Source organism: Notothenia coriiceps, unplaced genomic scaffold (assembly GCF_000735185.1).
Source record: "Notothenia coriiceps isolate Sejong01 unplaced genomic scaffold, NC01 NC01_scaffold00009998, whole genome shotgun sequence".
Taxonomy (NCBI): Eukaryota; Metazoa; Chordata; class Actinopteri; order Perciformes; family Nototheniidae; genus Notothenia; species Notothenia coriiceps.
The window spans coordinates 166,113-185,874 of NW_011342699.1; the positions used below are offsets into that span (position 1 = coordinate 166,113).

The 19,762-nt window shown below is 39.2% G+C and overlaps 3 protein-coding genes across 3 annotated transcripts in view; all 3 read right to left on the bottom strand.

The window, feature by feature from the left end:
- The window catches only part of tfe3b (transcription factor binding to IGHM enhancer 3b), a 10,339-nt gene extending 2,987 nt beyond the window's left edge, over positions 1-7,352 (bottom strand). Inside the window, exons 1-7 of the mRNA XM_010771478.1 lie at positions 7,209-7,352; positions 5,917-6,143; positions 4,979-5,203; positions 4,374-4,469; positions 2,361-2,469; positions 2,198-2,254; positions 1,924-2,000 (exon numbers count right to left, since the gene is read on the bottom strand). Coding sequence (XP_010769780.1) covers positions 1,924-2,000; positions 2,198-2,254; positions 2,361-2,469; positions 4,374-4,469; positions 4,979-5,203; positions 5,917-6,108 — 756 coding nt within the window. The 5' untranslated portion in view covers positions 6,109-6,143; positions 7,209-7,352. The remainder of the gene's footprint in view (positions 1-1,923; positions 2,001-2,197; positions 2,255-2,360; positions 2,470-4,373; positions 4,470-4,978; positions 5,204-5,916; positions 6,144-7,208) is intronic.
- A 561-nt stretch (positions 7,353-7,913) lies between these two features.
- Positions 7,914-14,274, bottom strand: gnl3l (G protein nucleolar 3 like). The gene is made up of 15 exons (XM_010771437.1): positions 14,177-14,274; positions 14,040-14,083; positions 12,364-12,459; positions 12,147-12,263; positions 11,963-12,046; positions 11,218-11,353; positions 11,032-11,135; positions 10,777-10,921; positions 10,237-10,324; positions 9,899-10,076; positions 9,669-9,811; positions 9,444-9,580; positions 8,543-8,697; positions 8,264-8,435; positions 7,914-8,007 (listed from the first exon to the last, which is right to left on the bottom strand). Exons 1-15 carry the CDS (start codon positions 14,187-14,189, stop codon positions 7,940-7,942), a joined length of 1,680 nt encoding a protein of 559 aa, XP_010769739.1. The 5' UTR covers positions 14,190-14,274; the 3' UTR covers positions 7,914-7,939.
- A 2,998-nt stretch (positions 14,275-17,272) lies between these two features.
- On the bottom strand, positions 17,273-19,061 carry LOC104945727 (red-sensitive opsin). Its single transcript, XM_010771438.1, has 6 exons — positions 18,962-19,061; positions 18,321-18,617; positions 18,031-18,199; positions 17,782-17,947; positions 17,458-17,697; positions 17,273-17,371 (listed from the first exon to the last, which is right to left on the bottom strand). Exons 1-6 carry the CDS (start codon positions 19,059-19,061, stop codon positions 17,273-17,275), a joined length of 1,071 nt encoding a protein of 356 aa, XP_010769740.1.
- Positions 19,062-19,762: the final 701 nt, after the last annotated feature.

Consider the following 19,762-nt stretch of genomic DNA (forward strand, 5'->3'; position numbering starts at 1 on the left):
ATGTAGCGAGTAAAACTAACACAGAAAATACCTGTCGTCTATGCTGCCCCAGAACCCTAGCTAGTGGAGCCTTGTAGCGGCGAAACTGTGCCCGCGTTCCCGCGTCCATTCGCGATGTCTCGCTGTCTCGCAGACCCCACGCAGCAACCAGGAAATGAACCCAGCTCACACTGTCCCCTCCTCACAGCAGCGAGCCCCGCAACGTCCCGCCAACACGGCACCCAGACCCCACGCAGCATTCTCATCTGTTTGTCCTTACTGGTGTCATGTTCTGGCTGCTAACGCCATTGTAACACATAATCACTGATGTTCCGCTGTAACAGTGGTTATCTCATCAGAACAGAGAGGGCGAGCTGACCAATAAGAGCACAGTGGGCTCATAGGGAGGGGGGGGGCAGGAGCTCCAACAAGCCGTTTAGGACAGAGAGTGAAAACACATACTATACAGAGATGCTGTATGAGAAACCAATGTGAGTTTGGAAAATTGCACAATATAAATCTATTCTAGTCGACCTCAACAATGGAATTATGATCAGTAGAAATGGCCGTGACATGGGACCTTTAAAGCCTGGAGTTTGGCAACTAACTATTATTTTCCTTTTTTGTATAATCTACCAATTTTCTCAAAAAGTAATCTTCTATAAAATGACATAAAATTGAGAAATAAAATGTCATTCCAGTTTCTAAAGTCTTTACATTTATTTTTGTAAATAGAAAACCCAAAGATATTAAGTTTAATAAAAGATAAAGCCTAGAGAAAAAAACTGGAAATCCCCATATTGACATCGGATTTTGGCAATTTTGCTAATCATTTTGCTAATAATTTAAATCAAGCAATATGCTGCTTTATCCTCATGTTACTCTAAATGGAACCATAATCTACAAAAGGGAATATATTCTCTTTTGTACCTGATTGAAGAAGACTTGGAATTAGCTATTATAACCCCTAACTCATTTCAATAATATAGTCAATGAGAGAGGAGCAGAACAATTCAGCATGATGCCATATAATTAATGTTGGCGATTAAATAGAAAGTATGTTTAAAGGTCCCATGTCATGGCCATTTCTAATGATCATAGTTCCATTGTTGAGGTCTACTAGAATAGATTTAAATTGTGCAATTTTCCAAAATCACATTGGTTTCTCATACAGCATCTCTATAATATGTGTATTCACTCTCTGTCCTAAACGGCTCGTTGGAGCCCCTGCCCCCCCTCCCTGTGAGCCCAGTGTGCTCTGATTGGTCGGGACGTTGCGAGGCTCGCTGCTCAGTGAGCTGCCTTACTGGTGTGGTTTCCGGGTCGGCGATACAGCGGGACAGCGCGAAACTCATCCTGAGCACACACAAACACTCACAGCCGAAGTAAAAACAATGAGTGTGGCTTGATATTGAGTAAGAAAAAGGTTTATAACGCTGTGAGAATGGGTCTGCGGAGAGCATTTCTCCGCCATCCCAACTCTTCTTTTACCAGCGTTCAGGGAGCTCTATGCAAGTCAATGGGACTCCCTGATAGTTGAACATGTACGCTAAAGGTCCCCCCACTGCGTTTGATAGTGACGCCAAGGGATTCTGGTGAGGAGCTCCGTGGATTGGTCCATTTTGGTTCCGGAAGAAACAAATGGAAAAAGAGAAATCTCCAATGAGGCGTTCTGGGGCAGCACAGACAGGTCTTTTCTGTGTTAGAGCTTTACTCGCTACAGGGTGTACTTTGAGGATTTTTGACTCTGCAGAACGTTTACATGCATAAAAAGCTACATAACACACAAGGGGACGGGTAATAACCGGAAAAGCATGACATGGGACCTTTAACATCGCAGAAGCTACGGACATTGTTTTTTTATGTCAGGGTCTCAATTTTAAAAATAATAATACTAATCATTTCCGCAAAATTCCTATCCTGAAAAACATCAAACTGTGCTTACGAGTCACTTGACTTGGGTATCAGCGTGCCCAGCTCCTTTATACGGTCGTTGATGTTGAATCTCCGCCTCCTCTCGACTGTTGACAAGCAAGAAGAACAAGTCAGAGAGGGAAATTAACACACCTAAAATAACCTTTAACTATCAGTTAGCACTATGCAGATACATATCACATGGACTGGGGTCTTCTTGAGTTTAAATCTGCACAGCACTGCATGTCACCTTTGCTTACTGCATCAAAAGTGCTCAAAATGGTTGGAATAGATCTGGACTTACTGAGGTTGTGGTTGTCTTTTTTCTGCCTTTCTTTCATTACTGCTTTGACGTCTGATTCTTAAAAGACAAATTCATTATGAGCTACACAATGAAATATGAACAAGTCATCCTAAACATTTATAGTGAAGTCAAGACACAGGTTTATAAAAGCTGGGTACCGTACCAGAAATTTCCCTTTTAATTTGTGGAAGGTCAGCGGGGCAGGAGTTGCTGGCAGTGAGAGTTGCTGCCATTCCAGGACTGTGGTAAACATCCAGAAGATTCCCTGGGAGCTGCAGGGAAAATAAAAAATGTTCAAATATATATATAGTAAAAAAGAGTCACTAAATGTGGAAGAGGGACTCAGATATATTACCTCTGGAGTAACAGAGGTAATAAAAAAATACTTTATTATAAGTAAAAGTTAAAATACAGAAATATTTGCATTAAATGTACCTAAAAAACCCAAATTAAAAGTACTTGTTATTCAGAAGGCCCATTTTAAATGAAATAAATACATTTGTTGGAATATGAAAAGTGAGCCATTCATGTGTTAAGCTGTTGAACTTGGAACTACCTTAGATTAACTCTATACTGTATTTTACAGTGTCCTAATTCAAAACAGTACATCATAATTCCTCAGCTGGTTGTTTTTTTGTGTTTATAATATCAAACAGGAGTATGTCGTAACTTATGTAGTCGAACAAATGTAGAGCGTGTCAAATTACAATGCCTGCTTTCAAATTGTAGTGGAGTGGATATATAAAGTACCAAAAACATACTTAAAGGTAGGGTAGGTAAGAATGGAGAAACCAGCTCGAGTGCGCTAGAATTTGAAAATACGCAGCCGAAAAACATCTGCCCCTTCCTTCAGACTTCCTTACAGAGCCCCTCCTCCAACACACACGAAGGCGCCCATGACCAATGAGGGCACGAGATAAGTTTGTGCACAGATGGAAGGCTGACGGGCAGGTAAGCCATCCATGCTTTTTACGGCGCCACGGCTTCCACATATTCTTTTTTTATGTATTTATTGTCAAAGCAGACTGCCAAGGCACACCTATCGGGATGTTAAGAGCATTCCATGGAATATAACAAGTGTTTCTGAAGTGAATTACCTACCCCACCTTTAAGCAAACTACTTAAGGAAATGTACTTAGTTAATATCATAAATTAAGATTAACTGTACTTTATTAATCCCAAATTGGGAAATGTTTTCGTTGCAGCAGCAGCATGTTTAACAAAGTATTGCGCATCATTAGAAAATATAAAAGTTGACCGTGAAGATACAAATATGTAAACTATCTGACAAATAAAACACTATTTAAGGGCTCAATTACAGCAAACTAAATATAAAAGTAGGATATTATTTACATTTAGTGTGCAACAATGGCATATTAAATTAAATATAACATGTAAAAAAAAAAAAGTGAAACTATGGAGCTATGGAGCGGTCTCTGCCAGTTACATTCAACTACTGCTGATTACCGGAAACCTAAAAGCAAATGTAAAGTGTTCCCCATCCTTGCATAAGAGTTATAATCAACTAAAAGTTAGTTTCTATCGTATCAGATAAATGTTATTACATGTTGCACGGAGCAAATGTGTTGAAAGAAAATCCTAAATTTGATCAACAGATGCCGTTTTAGGATTAAGCCCAAAATCTAAATATTTACATGACATTCTTACATATCTAAGTTGCTAACCCTAACCCTAACCCTAACCCTAACCCTTTCACAAAATCACAAAAAAGTATTACCTCAGTTTGCTTTCTTTTCTTTTCTTCCACCAGCATGACCATAATCCTCATATTTTGCTTTCCGGCAAAATGTTGTCAAGCTCTCTTTCTATCTGACAAACGACTTGTTAACCATGCAGGAATTTTTTTACGAGTGCAATCTTCTTGGTTTCACTTCTCCCTGTCTTGTGTCCTCTGATAAATTTACCCCGCCCAGGCAGCACTTTTGTGACGAATAGTAACCAAGTGCCAAAAGCATATATTGGCTTCTACGACTTCTGAATTCCACACACAAAAGAGACCGTCCATTCACAGAAAAAACACTTTGGGTACAAAAAGTGTGTGGGTTAACCCTGAAACCCTGTGTTATCCTGCCACTGAAACCCACCAAAAGAAACTCTAGAGAAAACTTTAACAAAAGAAGTTTTAGTGTTCAAATAAATACATTGATCTCCATACCGTGCTAGGCAGCTGAAGTCCTAAGTCAATCAGCGAAATGATGTCGTCATTAAAACTGGATTCAAGACTAATGATGTCGTCGATCACATCGTCAATCTAGATAAAGCAGAAAAAAAAACAACAGTGGTCCCAAGTCAGAAAGGGTTAAATGTGTCATAGCAATCAACATGTATGTACATATAGTGAGCTTTGGAATCTAAAGCTTACAGTGTAAGCACACAAACCATTTTAACTAAAGTGGCCTGATTTCAAAGAGGGGAGCGTGTGCAAGAAGAGTGCATGGTTAAACTGTAAGTGCAGTATTTAACATCTTATTGTGACAACAGGCTAACAGGGGTACGAGGACAAAAAGCATGCATTAGCGCAGTGGGACCTTCAGACACATCATTGCAGAGCAAACAAAAAGTAATTAGCTAGAAGTGAGCAGAAGGTTAGACATTTAGCTAGAAGTGAGCAGAAGGTTAGACATTTAACTTCTCCAAATTCACACTGTAAGTCTGCAGAAAGGCAGCTGTTGACAGGGTTGTGCAATCTGCTTTAGCATCAAACCGAAAGCAGCACACAACAAGTTAAACCGCTGTTATCAAAGCAGGAATTTCCCATACTTCCTCCTTGTTGGAGCCGATGTTGAGCAGAGCCATAGGGCTGTTGGGGGCACTGCTGGCTGTATGAGCGGCTTCAGGGGCCGAGCTGGACTGCTGCACAGGGGACACCCCCAGGGTCTGAGTGATCGCATTGTTGCCCAGAGTGGTGGAGAGGTACTGCTTCACCTGCTGCCTCACAGCCTGCTGGATATGGTACTTGGTGGGGTTCTCCAAGTGGGTCTGCACCTGATCAGTTAAAGAAGAGTTAGGGGCTTATGTTCTCAAAGTTTTTTTAAATAAACAACAGAAGTGATACAAATACACACAAGTGTCTTTGCTGGGAAAATATCTGCAACCAAACTAAATCTACTCAGTTGAGAATCTTACATGGCACACATATAAAACCTGCTCTCAAAAACAAAATGGACATTAATGAACCTCTGCTCTGCAGTAAATGTAACTCTAGCGATCTTATTCACTGGTTCTGCTCATGTGTAAAGCTACAAAGCTACTGGTCTGGTATTTATTAAGAACTGTGTGTTATTTTTGGTGTTCCAATATAGGTAAACCCTATGTGCCTCCTTCTTGGTCTTCCAGAAGGTCATATTACAAATATCAATCACAGGAGGATATTTAATTTATTCACTTTGCCGGCAGATTTTCTTTTTCTTTCTGATTTTGGATGAAATGGTGTTTGTTCCCAACGAATACATCTTATGTATGCCTCATTCTTCACTGGATACTTTCCATAAAGTATGGGTCCCTTACTTGGATTATATAATGATAATTATTATCTAATTTTATTTTGGTCATTGCCTTTCTTTCTCAGGTGGGAAATGGCAAAGGATGAGGATCCTTATATTATCCAGTGTTTTTACTTCTTACTCTCACCTACGTCCATACCTGAGCTGTTGTATTCTATGTAATAAAGATATTATTTAAAAAATACAAACACTTACTTTCAGCAACTCCACGGGCACCTGTGCCGGAGGCGGGCGGGGAGCATTTGGGGGCAGAGTGACGGAGATGGCTGGAGTGGAGTCAGAAGCCCGGAGCTGGGAGACGGAGGCCTGCTGCTGGGCCTCCCGTCTCTCCTGCTCCTGGGCCTGTTCTCGCATCAGCTGCTGCCGGAGCAACACGCGTGAAGACATGGTTAAGGAGAGTTAACCCAGATCTAGGGATGGAGCTGTAAAACAAAGAAAAGGAGAGGATTATAGATATTTTAAAAAGTTTGTCATACTACTATATTATTATTATTAGAACTATGTTTTCTAGTGATGAAGCATCTTAGATCTATCCAGATGTTAGTTTCTAATGGAAAAGTTGTATTTTCTTATAATTTAGGAAAATATGTAGCAATTAAAGGTCTATGATATAATCTGGACAAATCAACCTTTTTGTTCAATGTTTTGCAACCTGCACAATCAAATAATATTTCTCCACACCATATACCAGCTTGTAAAGCCTACTGCTGATTTTTTACATTAATACATCCATAATTGAAATAAAAACATACGATACATATTTTTCTGAAATGCATTCTGCATGGGTACTTTCCCTTTTGGTAGCCTACTTTAAGTGAATGTATTAACTTTTGTACTTTTACTTAAATAACATTTTGATTGCAGGACTTTTATTTGTAACAGATCATTCCTAAAACCTGGTACTTCTACTTAAGTATAAGATCTGAGTACTTCTCCCACCTCTGTGTGTCGATTATCTAAGTGGAAATAAATGGTCAGAGCCGTTATGTCCGCAAGCTGCGGTCCTGCCTCTAAAGAACCACACTGTCAACAAACTGTAAAAAGGCGCATTACTCCATGCCATGTTAATTAATGTTAGGGTAGATTCTCGAGCCATTTAGAGAAGAAATAAACACTTAATGGTTAGCTTTCCTAACGGTAGCAGTTTTCGCAATCTCTATTCTTGGTGAGCTCTAATCTTGCGTCATGACAGTTTGACAGCTCAGTGCTGCTAACGGGCCCACAACAACTAATGCTAAAGCTAGCTAATGTTAGTATTTACATCACCGACTCTTTGCAGTGGTTTAGCTAACGTTGGGAACCAGTTGCTAACTGTCAATATCGGAAGAATGCTAGCTATTTATGTTGAAAGCAGTCGTTTGACAGCAGCGTCACGTCAAAGTAAAAATAGGAAGTTGCTTTCTAGCTAAGCTAAGCTAACTAGCATCCGTTAGTTTCCCAAAAAGCTAATGGTACCTAGTTTATTTTAGAGAAAATAATAAACGTACTGTGGCAACAGATGTGTCAAATGAATCAAAAAGATCCGAAGTCCAAAGGTTTCTTTGCCATTTTGAAAGTCCGTGAACACAAGCTCTCCGACAGTCGTTAGCCTCGATACCAGTGTTGTTTATCTTGGGCCGACGGGCTGAGGTCATCGAACCACGCAGGTTACCCGGAACTTGACTGCTGTGTAGTTACTACACTTTCAAAATACCCCATGTAGTGCAGGCATACCCGGGATAAAGTCGTACTATTAAAGTGCAAACGACAGTAACTGGGAAAAACCAGGATGGATAGAATGGATAGAACAAATAAAGAACGTCAGGTCTTTAATGATGTTTATGTTATCTAAAGTAGAGCAGATATACCCGTGTTAACATAAGATAAACTTGTGTCTTTAAAAATGCAAACGATTGTAACTGGGATAGAACAATTAAAATAATGAAAGTTAAGTGACCTTAAGTGCAACTTCCAAATAGCTCCTCAATATGTAAGAGTCAACATGCATTACAGGTGTACCAAATCAAAACAATTTCAATGGTTGAAGTAACTAATCATTATTATCATTTACCTAGTGAAACAATACCATAACCGAACCATGGACTTCTTATTAAATAAATAAAGGATCAAGTATGTGAATCCAAATTTTGCATCTCCATCAATCCTGTTCATATAATACTTCAAGACATAAAAAAAATGACAAAACACAAATATGTATTCTTTAAATCTTTTGTTTTAATCAGTCATCTGAAAAGGAGAAATCCATTGCGGCTGTCAAGGTGTCTGAGAGTTTAACAGAAATTTTGTCTGTGGAGAAAAACAGAACACATATTACATTTAGCATGATTACACATTACACAAAACATACCTGCTTATAGAGGATTAGCCACTTAAACTTATTTTCCTACTTTTTGCACATTTGTTTAAATGAAATCACTTCAAAGGCTGGTTTACAATTACACTTGGATAAAGAACAGATATATCCAGTTTTTCTAGCACAAACAATCCATACGACGGACAAAAAGACATACATTATAAGACTGAGACCAATATTAATACAAACCTGCTCTTTTCTGTTGCTTTTTCCTTTTCTTGCCAGCGGCCCGGAGTGCCTGACCCTGCTGTAGAGGATGTACACCCACAATATCCTTCAGATCTGGAGCCTTGTCTGCTGCATCCCCAGGTAACGGAGTCTTTGACCTCGGAGATTTGATCTCCACTGTCATAGGTCCAAACTATTTTGAGCAGAAAGGAAAGTGAAGTTAAAAGTCAGTTGATGTATAAAGTGCAAAACATACTTTACTGAAGTTAACTTGAGTTGTAAGAACTGCACTGTTCACACCTCTGTGTCCTTGCCATCCTCCATGGATTCAGTTTTGTCTTTCAATTCGGGCTGTTCCCACATTCCCAGGTCAGAAGGCAGTTCACCCTGGCCCCCTTCTGTCATTCCGGTGGTTTCCATGCAAAATCCCATTTTGACATCAGGACAAGATGACTCTGAAAGACAGCAAAGAGTATATCCAACTTTGAACAACTACTTCCTTTTTAGGCTGTTTAAAAATGGAAGCCAACATTTCTGTGCACTCTCTTAGTCCAATCTAACCAAACTGTTAGAACCGAACTGTTGCCGATTTATTCAGGTATATGTACTATCGTTTTGAGATACCTGCCTGCACAACTACTTTTTACCAAAGAAAGTAAACGCAATAGCTGACAGCCAGGTCTGTTGATTCTGGGGTTTCTACATCCCAATAGATTTAGACATGGGACGATGAAAATGTCACGTTGCAAAATGTATCCCGATTATAGTCATAATATGCTTAACACTCTTAAAATGGCACTAAAACACATAATTGAAAATATGTTCATGCATCATCTTGTCAGTGAAAAGCAATCACACAATCCTTAATAAAGTCATCAAAAATCATAAGCTCCCCCTGCGTAAGTAAAGGATTATAATACAAATGTCAACATTATGCAAGTCTGTGTTTCCTTACATGATAATTAGTGTATTTATTTTGGATAAGGCTCAATTTCTTTGACTTATTTACCATAATAGGTGAGCTAGACAGCTTTACTCTTGGAAGAGTATTCCAGAAAAGTGTCTCATTCAAGTTTAAGTTTTAAGATCAACTTCATTAATCCTCCAGAGGAAATTCAGTTCTTAGTTCTGTTGTTATTTTAGTGTCAGTTCAACGATGTAATCCTGTGTCATCTCGTCCCTAACTAGAAGTCACTTTTACCTGCAAGAACCTCCTGATTTCCTTTTTCCAGCTCATCCAAGTCAAAAGCTTTTCCCATCTCCGTAACAATCGCAGCGCTGACGTGTGTGGGGAGAGTGTGTGTCTCTGGAGGGTGCGTGAAGTAGCTGATCCTTCCCCTAGATAACACAACAAGCTGGATTTAATAAAGTGCCAAGAACTGATAGTCAAATCTCGAAATTCAGATTTTTTTAATTTTTTGCTCACCCTGTCCAGTCCATCAACACACTCTTTGCTGCTTTGTCAGTGTCGGGCAGTCCTCCCTTTCTCAGTTTGCCTTGACGTCGAGCAAGCATGGCTAAAAACTCAAGAGCCGTGCGAAAGTTGGGAACTCCGTAGTGCTTAAGGATCTGGCACATCCGGGGAAAAATACGTTAATTGCGTTAATGCAAGAGACACAGTCGAGCAACAAACAAGAAGGCTGCTATGTGACTCACCTCGGCCTTGTTGCACCGTCGCAGGATGGCTTCAACGGGTGAAATGGGGTCAACCAGCTGTTCGATTTTCACACAGTTGCGAAGAATCATTGCGGCGTCAGATGTTGATGTTGCCATGACAATGCCAGGGCAATCGAGGAGCTTAATGTGTTTGTCCAGATGCACCTGTTGAAGGCACCTGAAATACATCAAACCCATTAATGCTGAATGATTTGGAAAAAATATCTAATTGCGATTATTTTCATGGATATTGCAAATATGTAGTATGAGAAAAGAAAATAAAGTTTAATTACTGCATCCAGAAATTCGCCCTAAGGAAAAGCTCATCATGTACTTACTTGGTGACTCCAGGAGTGGCTCCAACGTTACACGCTCGTGCCCGTTTCAAACTGTTGATCAAACTACTCTTTCCCACGTTAGGAAAACCTACAAAACAAGAATCGCAAAATCATTTCCATTAGGAAAAGGTCTTTGAGCATGCAAATGGTCTGCAAAGGCTAAAATCCAAAAGTTCACTCCAGAGGGAGTTTCTCTCCCACACACTCCTTCCTGCCTGAAACGCCTCCATTGGATTCCTTTGTACTTCCGTAACATAGTGACATCATTATGCAACAATTCCACTTGTAACACATTGTACATGATCGGCTAAGGGGAGGGACAGCTCTATGGTTGACCAATCACAACAGAACCGGTCAGCTAACCAATCAGAACAGACTGGGCTCTGGTTTCAGACAGAGGGTGAAAAGAAAAGAGCTTTTTGAACACTAAAGCATGTAAACATGTCACAGTAGAGGAACAGAATAGAAATATGATCCTGAAATGTTGCATAATCTGTCCTCATTATCACAGAAAGAACATGGTTTCATGGGGCTGCTTACCTACAACACCTACGGTGATGGCTGTCTTTATGTCCAGGTTGCGACAGTAGTTGGCGAGTAGCTTCATCAGGCAGTCTGCTCCAATGCAAGCACTGGTACTGAGGAGCTCGGGGGTGGCTTGGGTCACTGGAACGGTACTGCGTTTCTGTCCATGGCAAGAAACAGAGGGACAGAATTATGTTATTCCGTGGATTTTATAATATGAATTTCATCAGCATATTCGTATGGCAAAAATATAAATATTAAACTCCATACCAAGTTCTTGTTTTGTTGCTGAGTAGATGCTTTGAAGGCTAACGTGGGGAACTCGTTACGAAGATATTTAATCCACTTCTCCACGATTTCCTTTGACACCAAATCTTTAATCAAAGCAAAGACAAATAAGTCAAGCATTGAGTATTTGACAATAAATAAAAATACAATCCCTTACCAACAACTTACCAATTTTATTAAGCACCAAAACTATCTTCTTGTTTGTTCCGCTCTGAATGACGGCCTGCTCCACCTGAGGACATCTGCAGCCCAGCGGGTCACGTGCGTCCAAAACTTCTAAAATCACATCCGAGGCCTCCACCACCTTCATTTTATATAAAAGAAATGAATGTTCTCAATTTCTGTATCTCTCACATCTGAACAGCATGATTTATAAGGCAGGACATCTATACCATCCAATGTATACAGTATATGTGTGTTTGTTTGTGCACATTATTGATTCAACATGTCTGGGCAAATCAATTGATGGAAACACAATTGATTGATTTACTTTAGTGTGTATTTGAATAATTTTTGACTTTCGAGAGCTATTACAACGGGGCGACTGTGGCTGCGAGGGAGTGCGGTCGTCTTTCAACCAGAAGGTTGTGGGTTCGACCCCAGCCCATGCAGTCAACATGTCGATGTATCCTTGGGCAAGATACTTAACCCTGAGGTGCTCCCAATGGCATGGCCAACGGTGTGTGAATGTTAGTTCCTAGAGTAAGGTGCTCTGTATGAATGGGTGAATGACATGTATGTAAAAGCGCTTTGAGGGGTCTTAAAAAGACTGGATAAAGCGCTATATAGGTACAGTCCATTTACAACGAGGAAATTGCTCAAGTTGCAAAGTGAAAATTCTGCGTTTACGTCTCTAAAATGTAATTTTCATCAGATATATGTCAGTTGACACATGTATTGAACAACAACATACCTTTTTAAATTCTCTGTAATATGTCTTTCTTGAATTCTCGTTTTCAAAATTTACATTTTTCTCCAAACTCTGCATATCCGACTCCTGTGAAGACAGATCAGAAAACAGAAATCACTACAGTGGCAATGTGTGCACGATGCAGGTATTATGATTGCATTCCACTAAATAGTCATTAGACATTTACCTTCTGCTCAAACTCTCTCTGCCGCTGTAGGATGTCGCTCTGAAAGCTTTGCAAATTCCTCCTCTTCATTTGCTCTTGTTCTCTAGAGACTTTCTGTCTGTCCTGGAGTTCTTGAAGCTAAGAAGGAAATTAACAAATTAAGAGAGTTGTTAGATTTATTTAAAATATCAGCAATGTAACCTGAACAACAGTACAGGTAAAGATTTCCAGTGTTCACCCTTTGCTTTCGGACTTCTTCTTGTTTTCTCTGCTCTTTGAGGTGCTGATCTGAACTCTTTGGGCGCCCTGCAGCATCGCTTCCTCCATCTTTGTTCTGCAGACAGGAAAACATACACAATATATTGTTTAACAAAAGACAGCTCCGAAAGACAAGTGTAAAATGATCTGTTTATATTATTTGGAAACTCTGGAATTATAAAGATAAAGGTGGATGGTCACAAGCCAACAAACAAAGCTGAGCTTATTGTTGATAAAAAAAGTCCGATTTCGAATTAGATCATGGTCAGTTTCTGGCATCCCTAGTCTGGGGTAGAGTTCTTCAGAATGTACGTGGCAACTCTACCGTGCAGTCAGAACCTCTTTTTGACTTGCTTTGTGAATTCTCCGGCCGAAGCTCCAAATAAACCATCAGTGTTTGCCATCAAAGCTCCAGCTCTCCTCGTGTCTCTCTGAGTCCTGACTCCAATGGAAGTTTCCCCCACACTTGCGTTCTGTGCATTAATTCATGTTTAAAACCCACTACATACTTTTTGTTATTTTGCCAGTTTTCATTTACAGCAAATACAACTTGTGTTAATTTTACTCAACCACATACCTAACCAAACAACAGAAATGTATTGTTTTTGCAGTTAATCTTCATCATCATTGAACTCCATCAACATTGTAATTAGGCTCTTTGGCCCTCTACAGTCTACAGTGGTTCCATTGAATAGGTGTTACAGTTCCAATAGTGCTAACCCTATATATATATTAACCCTATATATATATATTAACATTTTAATTGGAAGAATAGCTTTGCCTAAGCAACACAACTGTGTGTTCCAGCTCATTGGAGGCCTTTTTGTGCACTTGACACTGAAAAAAGAAGCTGTTCCTATTGACAGTAAGGTGTGAAGTAACTAAGTACATTTACTCAAGTGCAATTTTGAGAGACTAATTCAGAGGCAAATTGTGTACTTTTACTCCCCTACATATATTAAGTTAATTTTGCAGATTTTGTTTAATGAGGTGAAATATAATCAACACATAAATAAGACTAGTAACACCTGGAGTACATTTTCAAACTACCCTGCAGTATACACATTAATTAAAAATAGCAGCACCTTTACCAGCTTTGATAAACACAAATAATGGAGCAATAATTATAATCAAAACATATCACATATATTATTGTGAAGTGGGTCAATCTGCATAAACCGTAGTTTTACTTTTGGTACCTAGTATAAGTATATTTTGATGCTATTCCTTTTTGTATTTACTATTTACTTGCACTATTTTTTCAGTTTTATTGTGTTGCACTGTTGGAGGAGCCTGTGACCTAAGATTTCCATCGTCATAATTACACTGTAGCAATGTACGTATGACCAATATAAGCCTAGAACTTTGAACCTTGAGTATTTTTTCTTGAGTAAAATGTTTAATACAGGACTTTTACTTGTAACAGAGTATTCCTACACTCTGGTACTTATACTTTTATTTAAGTAGAAAATCTGAGTACTTCTGTTTTAAGAATTATATGTACAGTGACACTGACGCATCTGAATGCTAAATCAAACCCGAGTATGGCAATGAGGTTAGCTAGGACATTATTATGTTTCTTCTTGAAAGTAAAGACTTCCGAACCAGAGCATGTTTTGACTCCGTCAGGTTAGCCATTAGCCCGGACATGCTTACCTTAAATTTCCCCATGAAGTCAAGACGCTTGTTCTTTCTTTGTTCTGCAAGTAATGACACAATACAGTTAAAACTATACAAATATATAGAATAATAAGCGAGTGAACACATGGAGTCAAGTTTAATGAAATACGTACTAGTTTTAGCCATGATTTCACCAACGAATTCACTGACTTCACGTGGAAGAGGCAGCAGCGTCGCACAAACAAAGACGTCATCCAGACAACATCCGGCTGCATGCATGTCAAAATAAAATACCATGGTTCCCAAACTGCGTAGAACAATTGGCAGGGAAACTCAGATCTTGTACTGAAGTAAAGTAGAAGTACCTGAGTGTAGGAATAGTCTGTTACATTAAACGTTTCCTGTCTGTTATACATAAGCATGTGTCCCCTCAATCAATCAATCAATCAATCAATCAATCAATGTTTATTTATATAGCCCAATATCACAAATGTTACATTTGTCTCAGTGGACTTCACAGTTTGTACAGAATATCAGTATGACAATACGACACCCTCTGTCCTTAGACCCTCACATCGCACAAGGAAAAACTTCCAGAGAAAACCCACAGTTTAAAGGGGAACATGGGAGAAACCTCAGGGAGAGCAACAGAGGAGGGATCCCTCTCCCAGGACGGACAGACGTGCAATAGATGCCGTGTGTAAATTGAAAAGATAATACATTTGCAACATAGGTAGTCCAAATGTTTGGAAATGCATGTGTGTATAATAAGAAGATGAATCCACGAGGATATCCATCCAGGACTTATGATCCAGGACCACAGCCACGACTCAAGATCCAGGACTCGCGATCCATGACACAGAACCGCAGGATCATCCATGACTCCGGATCCCGGCGTATATAGACACCAAAAAGCAAGACATTTGGGGAAGCTGGGTTAATCGGAACATGAGAGTACACAGGTATAGACAGAGAGAAGGAAGAAGTAAGATGTCCCCCGACAAACTAAGCCTATATCAGCAAAACTAGGGGCTGAATCTAATCAGCCCTAACTATAAGCTTTATCAAAAAGGAAGGTCTTAAGCGCACTCTTAAAAACGAATAGGGTGTCTGCCGCCCGAACAAAAACTGGAAGCTGATTCCACAAAAGTGGAGCTTGATAAGAAAAGGCTCTGGCTCCCATTGTACTTTTAGAGACTCTAGGAACAACCAACAACCCTGCATTCTTGGAACGCAATGCCCTAGTAGGACAGTAGGGTATAATGAGTTCTTTAAGGTAAGATGGCGCCTGCCCATTAAGGGCTTTGTAGGCGAGAAGAAGAATTTTAAATTCTATCCTGTGTCCCCACTGTGTAAAGAGACTCTGAAAGTTTCAGGAAAAAAGATTCTCTCTCTTTTTGTCCTGATCCATTTATATAAAAACCTGTCTGAAAATGAGCCGATCAGATTTTGGCCACTTTATGATGTCATAACGATTTTTTGGCTCGTGTTACCATTAGCCAATAACCACCCAAGGTAACCCATGTTACTCAAGTACAAGTATAAAGTATTAGCATCAAAATACCAAAAGTTGAATTACTCATTGTGCAAATTAGCACATTTCTGAATAATATATGTGTTATGTCTTGACTATAATTGTTAATGCATTAATGTGTTATCAAAGATGGTAAAGGTGCAGCTAGTTCAATTAATTTGTATACAGCAGGGTAGCTTGAGAATGTAACTCCAGCTCCAGGTGTGACTAAAGCCTTATTTAAGTGTTCCTACCCTGCAATCAAAATCTACAGGGTAGAAGTACAAAGTAGCAACACACTGAAATAGTTAAGAAGAATACGAGTCTCTCAAAATCGTAAATAGTAGTTGAGGAAATGTAATTAGTTACTTTACAGCACTGACATCATCTGAGACTGGCTCACAAATTTTAGGCTCGGTTATCATGACATGTTAGGCTTAATGCTGGCTATTTTAATACCCTCTGGATTGTTATTTTTGACCATAGAGCCATTAAAAGGAGCAATATAATAATAATAATAATAATAATAATAATAATAATACGGAGAGGCTGCGGCTCAGTGGAATAGTGCGCTGAACTTAGTTAGTGTCCCACTGCAGTCAGCATGTCGTTGTGTCCCTGGGCAAGACACTTCACCCCAAATTGCTATTGTGGGGATTGCCCACAGTACTGAATGTATGTAAGTCGCTTTGGATAAAAGCGTCTAACAAGTAACATGTAATGTATAATGCTTTGTTTTTTCCTGACAATCCTACAAAAAAACGTTCTGAAAAACCATGTTACTGATTTATATTAAAGGGGCCTTATTATGTTAAGTTTCATATGTGTATGTTATGCCTCCAAGCAGCACATCCCCATGATGTTATAGAGGACATATTATGCTTAGGCTCATATATTCTGTGCCTCAAAAGTGTCTTTATTGTGCTGCAGCACGTCTTTTCACCCTCTGTCTGAAACCAGAGCCCAGTCTGCTCTGATTGGTTAGCTGGCCGGCTCTGTTGTGATTGGTCAACCGTTCAGAGATGTCCCGCCCCTTAGCCCATTATGTACAATGTGTTGGAGCTCTGAGTGTAACAGAGAAAGTATGAAAGTAAAAGTAATCAGCTACATTTTTTGTTTTGATATTCAGATTTACTGATGACCTTTTATTACAGGTAACTAGTTATTGTAACAAAAAAAATATTGTTAAAACATTCAAACAGACATGTTGCTTTTTTCTAATTTTTTAAAACAATGTGTCACTTGTTGAAAGGTTTGTAGCCTTAATGCTGAATGAAGAATAAAGATCATTTTGGATGCCGACTTCAATCAAGTATCTTTTCTTTTGTGTTTCTTTAAAGCCATTTCTTAATAACTGATACCAAGATGTGCAATCTGGGGCAACCCCATAGCTCTTATTTTTAGGGTTACATTTTGAAATGTTAGCAAGGTATCTTACAGTAACAGTAACACCACTGATAAGGAAAATGGTATCTAATCTCCTCTAATGTGAACCGGTAGTTTAAAAAATCACAGAAGGAAACTGTTCAACATGCTTGATATTCTTTTTATTTTCATCTGAAAAAGACCATTCATATAATGATTCATTTGCTTTATATATATATATATGTTTTTTTTGTTGTGTTTTGTCTTTTGCTGAAAGCTATATTTGCTAAAAAAAAAGAAGAAAAAAAGGAAGATGAAACAATATATATTTACTGTACAATTCACAATGGTTCTCAGTTTTGTTTTTCCAAAAAGGAGAACTTCAAGAGCTTTATGCCGGAGCCACAGAGGAGACTTCTGTCTTTGAAGTGGACACTTCAGATCCATCATCTGCTTCTTTTCCAAAGAGCTGCATGATGCATGTACGGAACTGAAAAATACATTTAAAAAATGTTAGCAATTGTAAACAAAACACATCTGATTTAAACAGAGACAAAATGTGACTGTTGTACCCACCTGTCGGTTCATAAAGACATAGATAACTGGGTTGTAGATGGTGGCGCTCTTGGCAAAGTATGCGGGCAGGGCAGCAGCCAGAGGGTGGAAGGCATATCCAGGGTTAGCCGCGGCAAAGCAGGCGAAAAATGTGTAAGGTCCCCAACAGACTATATACGCTATTATCATGACAACGACCATTCTGGATACATCCCTCTCAGCTTTCTGGGTAGACTCTGATTCCTTCTGCTGCAGGGCAACCTGTGATCAACAAATCAACACAGTGTTAGATTCTGTCAGGCTGCGATCTACTTGATATATACAACTGTTGGTGAGAGAACTCACGGCACGGATAGCCATCCAGACTGCAAGGTAGCATAGGAGGATGATTGCCAACGGAATTAAACAGCATGTGATCATAAGGACAATCATGTAGGACTGGACTCCAGGGTCTTCACTTCCACTGAATACATCAGGTCCACAGGAAGTCTTCAGTCCATGAGGCCAGTACCTGATTTAGGAACATTTTAAGTTTAAGGTTCTTATGATTGATGTAAACGTCATGTTTTTTTAGGTAAAATATAATCAGGCTACCTGCTCCATCCAAAGATGGGGGGAGCACACCATGCTGCCGACCAGACCCAGGAGAACACTATTCCACCTGTGGCCCATTTTGCATCAAACTTGACATTTCCAAAAGGTTTGCACACAACTACCCATCTCTCCCAGGAGATGATAGTCAGGGACCAGAGAGCAGCAATACCTGTGTGAAGAAATAAGGACACTCAGTAAAGGTATTTAAGCCTGATAACATATGTGACACAAAGAAAACTCTCTTTCCAAACAATCTTCTTAACCATAGAGGAAATATTGTGAGCACTTACCACAAACTGAGACAGTGTAGCCCTCAAAGACGCACATTGGGTGTCCAAGAATGAAGTAACCAAAATACTGGTTGCATACACTGATGGTGCTGGCGAAAACTGTCTCTCCAAGATCAGCAATTGCAAGATTGACCAAGATCCAGTTCAGAGGGTGTTGGAGTTTCTTGAACTTTGCTGTGGCCACCAAGACGAGACCGTTGGTGAAGACTGATAACATAACCACAACTAACATCCAGAGCGTTGAAAGATTGTAAACCCATCTTGGAGCAATGTGGTAATTGGGACCCTCAAAGGGATCTGAAAGGGGGAAAAAAGCAATCTGGTATTTAGTCTTACAGTTTTGAATCTCATGTAGTCCAATAAATGTTGTACACTCAATCTATTGTCAATGTCAAATAAACATGAATACTAATAGTACATTGAGTTAAATGTCTATTTCATCGGTCAAACTGTCCATTTTGTTGGAACGCTACATTTTAAATGAGCAATTAAATTCAAATAAGTTCAACCAAGTTGCTTTAAAAAATTACGTAAGTCAGAAAACCCTTCAAAAATCAACAAATCCTTACATAATGATTTAGCTTCTTTTGGTAGGCGATACAACACCATTGTATTGCTAAAAATAAGACAAAAAACTGTACCTTTGGTATTATTGCTGTTTGTGTAAGAGAAGGCCGATCCTCTTGTTGAATCTTCGTGTCGCCTGGCTGAAAATACCTGTCTTCCCCACTCTTCTGCCATAGTGATCGTAGAGGGAAGACCTCAGCAGCTAAACTTTCACTTGCAACCTCCTTCTACGAATTGTGCAACACGTCTCACTTTAGCTTTTATACCTGTGCTTCATAGACCTCTGATAGGATTAGGGGGTTTGGTTAACTGTGCTGGCAGTGAAACCAAAGCACACAAGCAAACTTGTTTGAACTGTAATTAAAAGCATTAGCTTATTGCCTTAAGATACAAAATGCCAAAATAATCCTGGTTGAAAGCGGATATACGTCTACTCCGTTCAACTGAGGATTAGGTGATTTAGACATAAGCGCAATTTTGAGCCGTCATTTACTTTTATTGAGACCTGCCGGGAGCAATATTGTCTATTTCTATATTTCTATAGTTAAAAAACAAGCAATAAAGCTACACAGAAAATGTGAATGAAATGACTTCATCTTCAAACCACTTTATATTTTCTTATACTTTTTAATGTAGAGATTTTTTCCACATTGAAAAACCGTTACTCTCATTTCAAGTTGTTCTCTGAATATAAATACATTTGTAAAATCAAGACAAATGCAGCAGAAATGTGCATCAACTTGATTTTTCTTGTGTGAGTGTGTAATGTCTCCCTCTATACAAGGTGACACGTACATACAGTACGTGTCACGTTTATATCTGCCATATGTTTATGTGAATGCTTGTGTTTTAAAAACGTTTTAAGTCGCTTCAAA

What these genes read in the sequence shown, in the direction of transcription:
- gnl3l (XM_010771437.1), bottom strand. An exon ending in AGAGAGAGTTTGAGCAGAAG is followed by an intron (nt 12,047 to 12,146) that starts GTAAATGTCTAA and finishes CTGTCTTCACAG; the next exon opens with GAGTCGGATATGCAGAGTTT. An exon ending in TTTGGTGCTTAATAAAATTG is followed by an intron (nt 11,136 to 11,217) that starts GTAAGTTGTTGG and finishes CTTTGATTAAAG; the next exon opens with ATTTGGTGTCAAAGGAAATC.
- LOC104945727 (XM_010771438.1), bottom strand. Translation starts at nt 19,061, where the DNA reads ATGGCAGAAGAGTGGGGAAGACAGGTATTTTCAGCCAGGCGACACGAA. An exon ending in CTACACTGTCTCAGTTTGTG is followed by an intron (nt 18,200 to 18,320) that starts GTAAGTGCTCAC and finishes TTCTTCACACAG; the next exon opens with GTATTGCTGCTCTCTGGTCC. An exon ending in ATGTCTTTATGAACCGACAG is followed by an intron (nt 17,372 to 17,457) that starts GTGGGTACAACA and finishes TGTATTTTTCAG; the next exon opens with TTCCGTACATGCATCATGCA.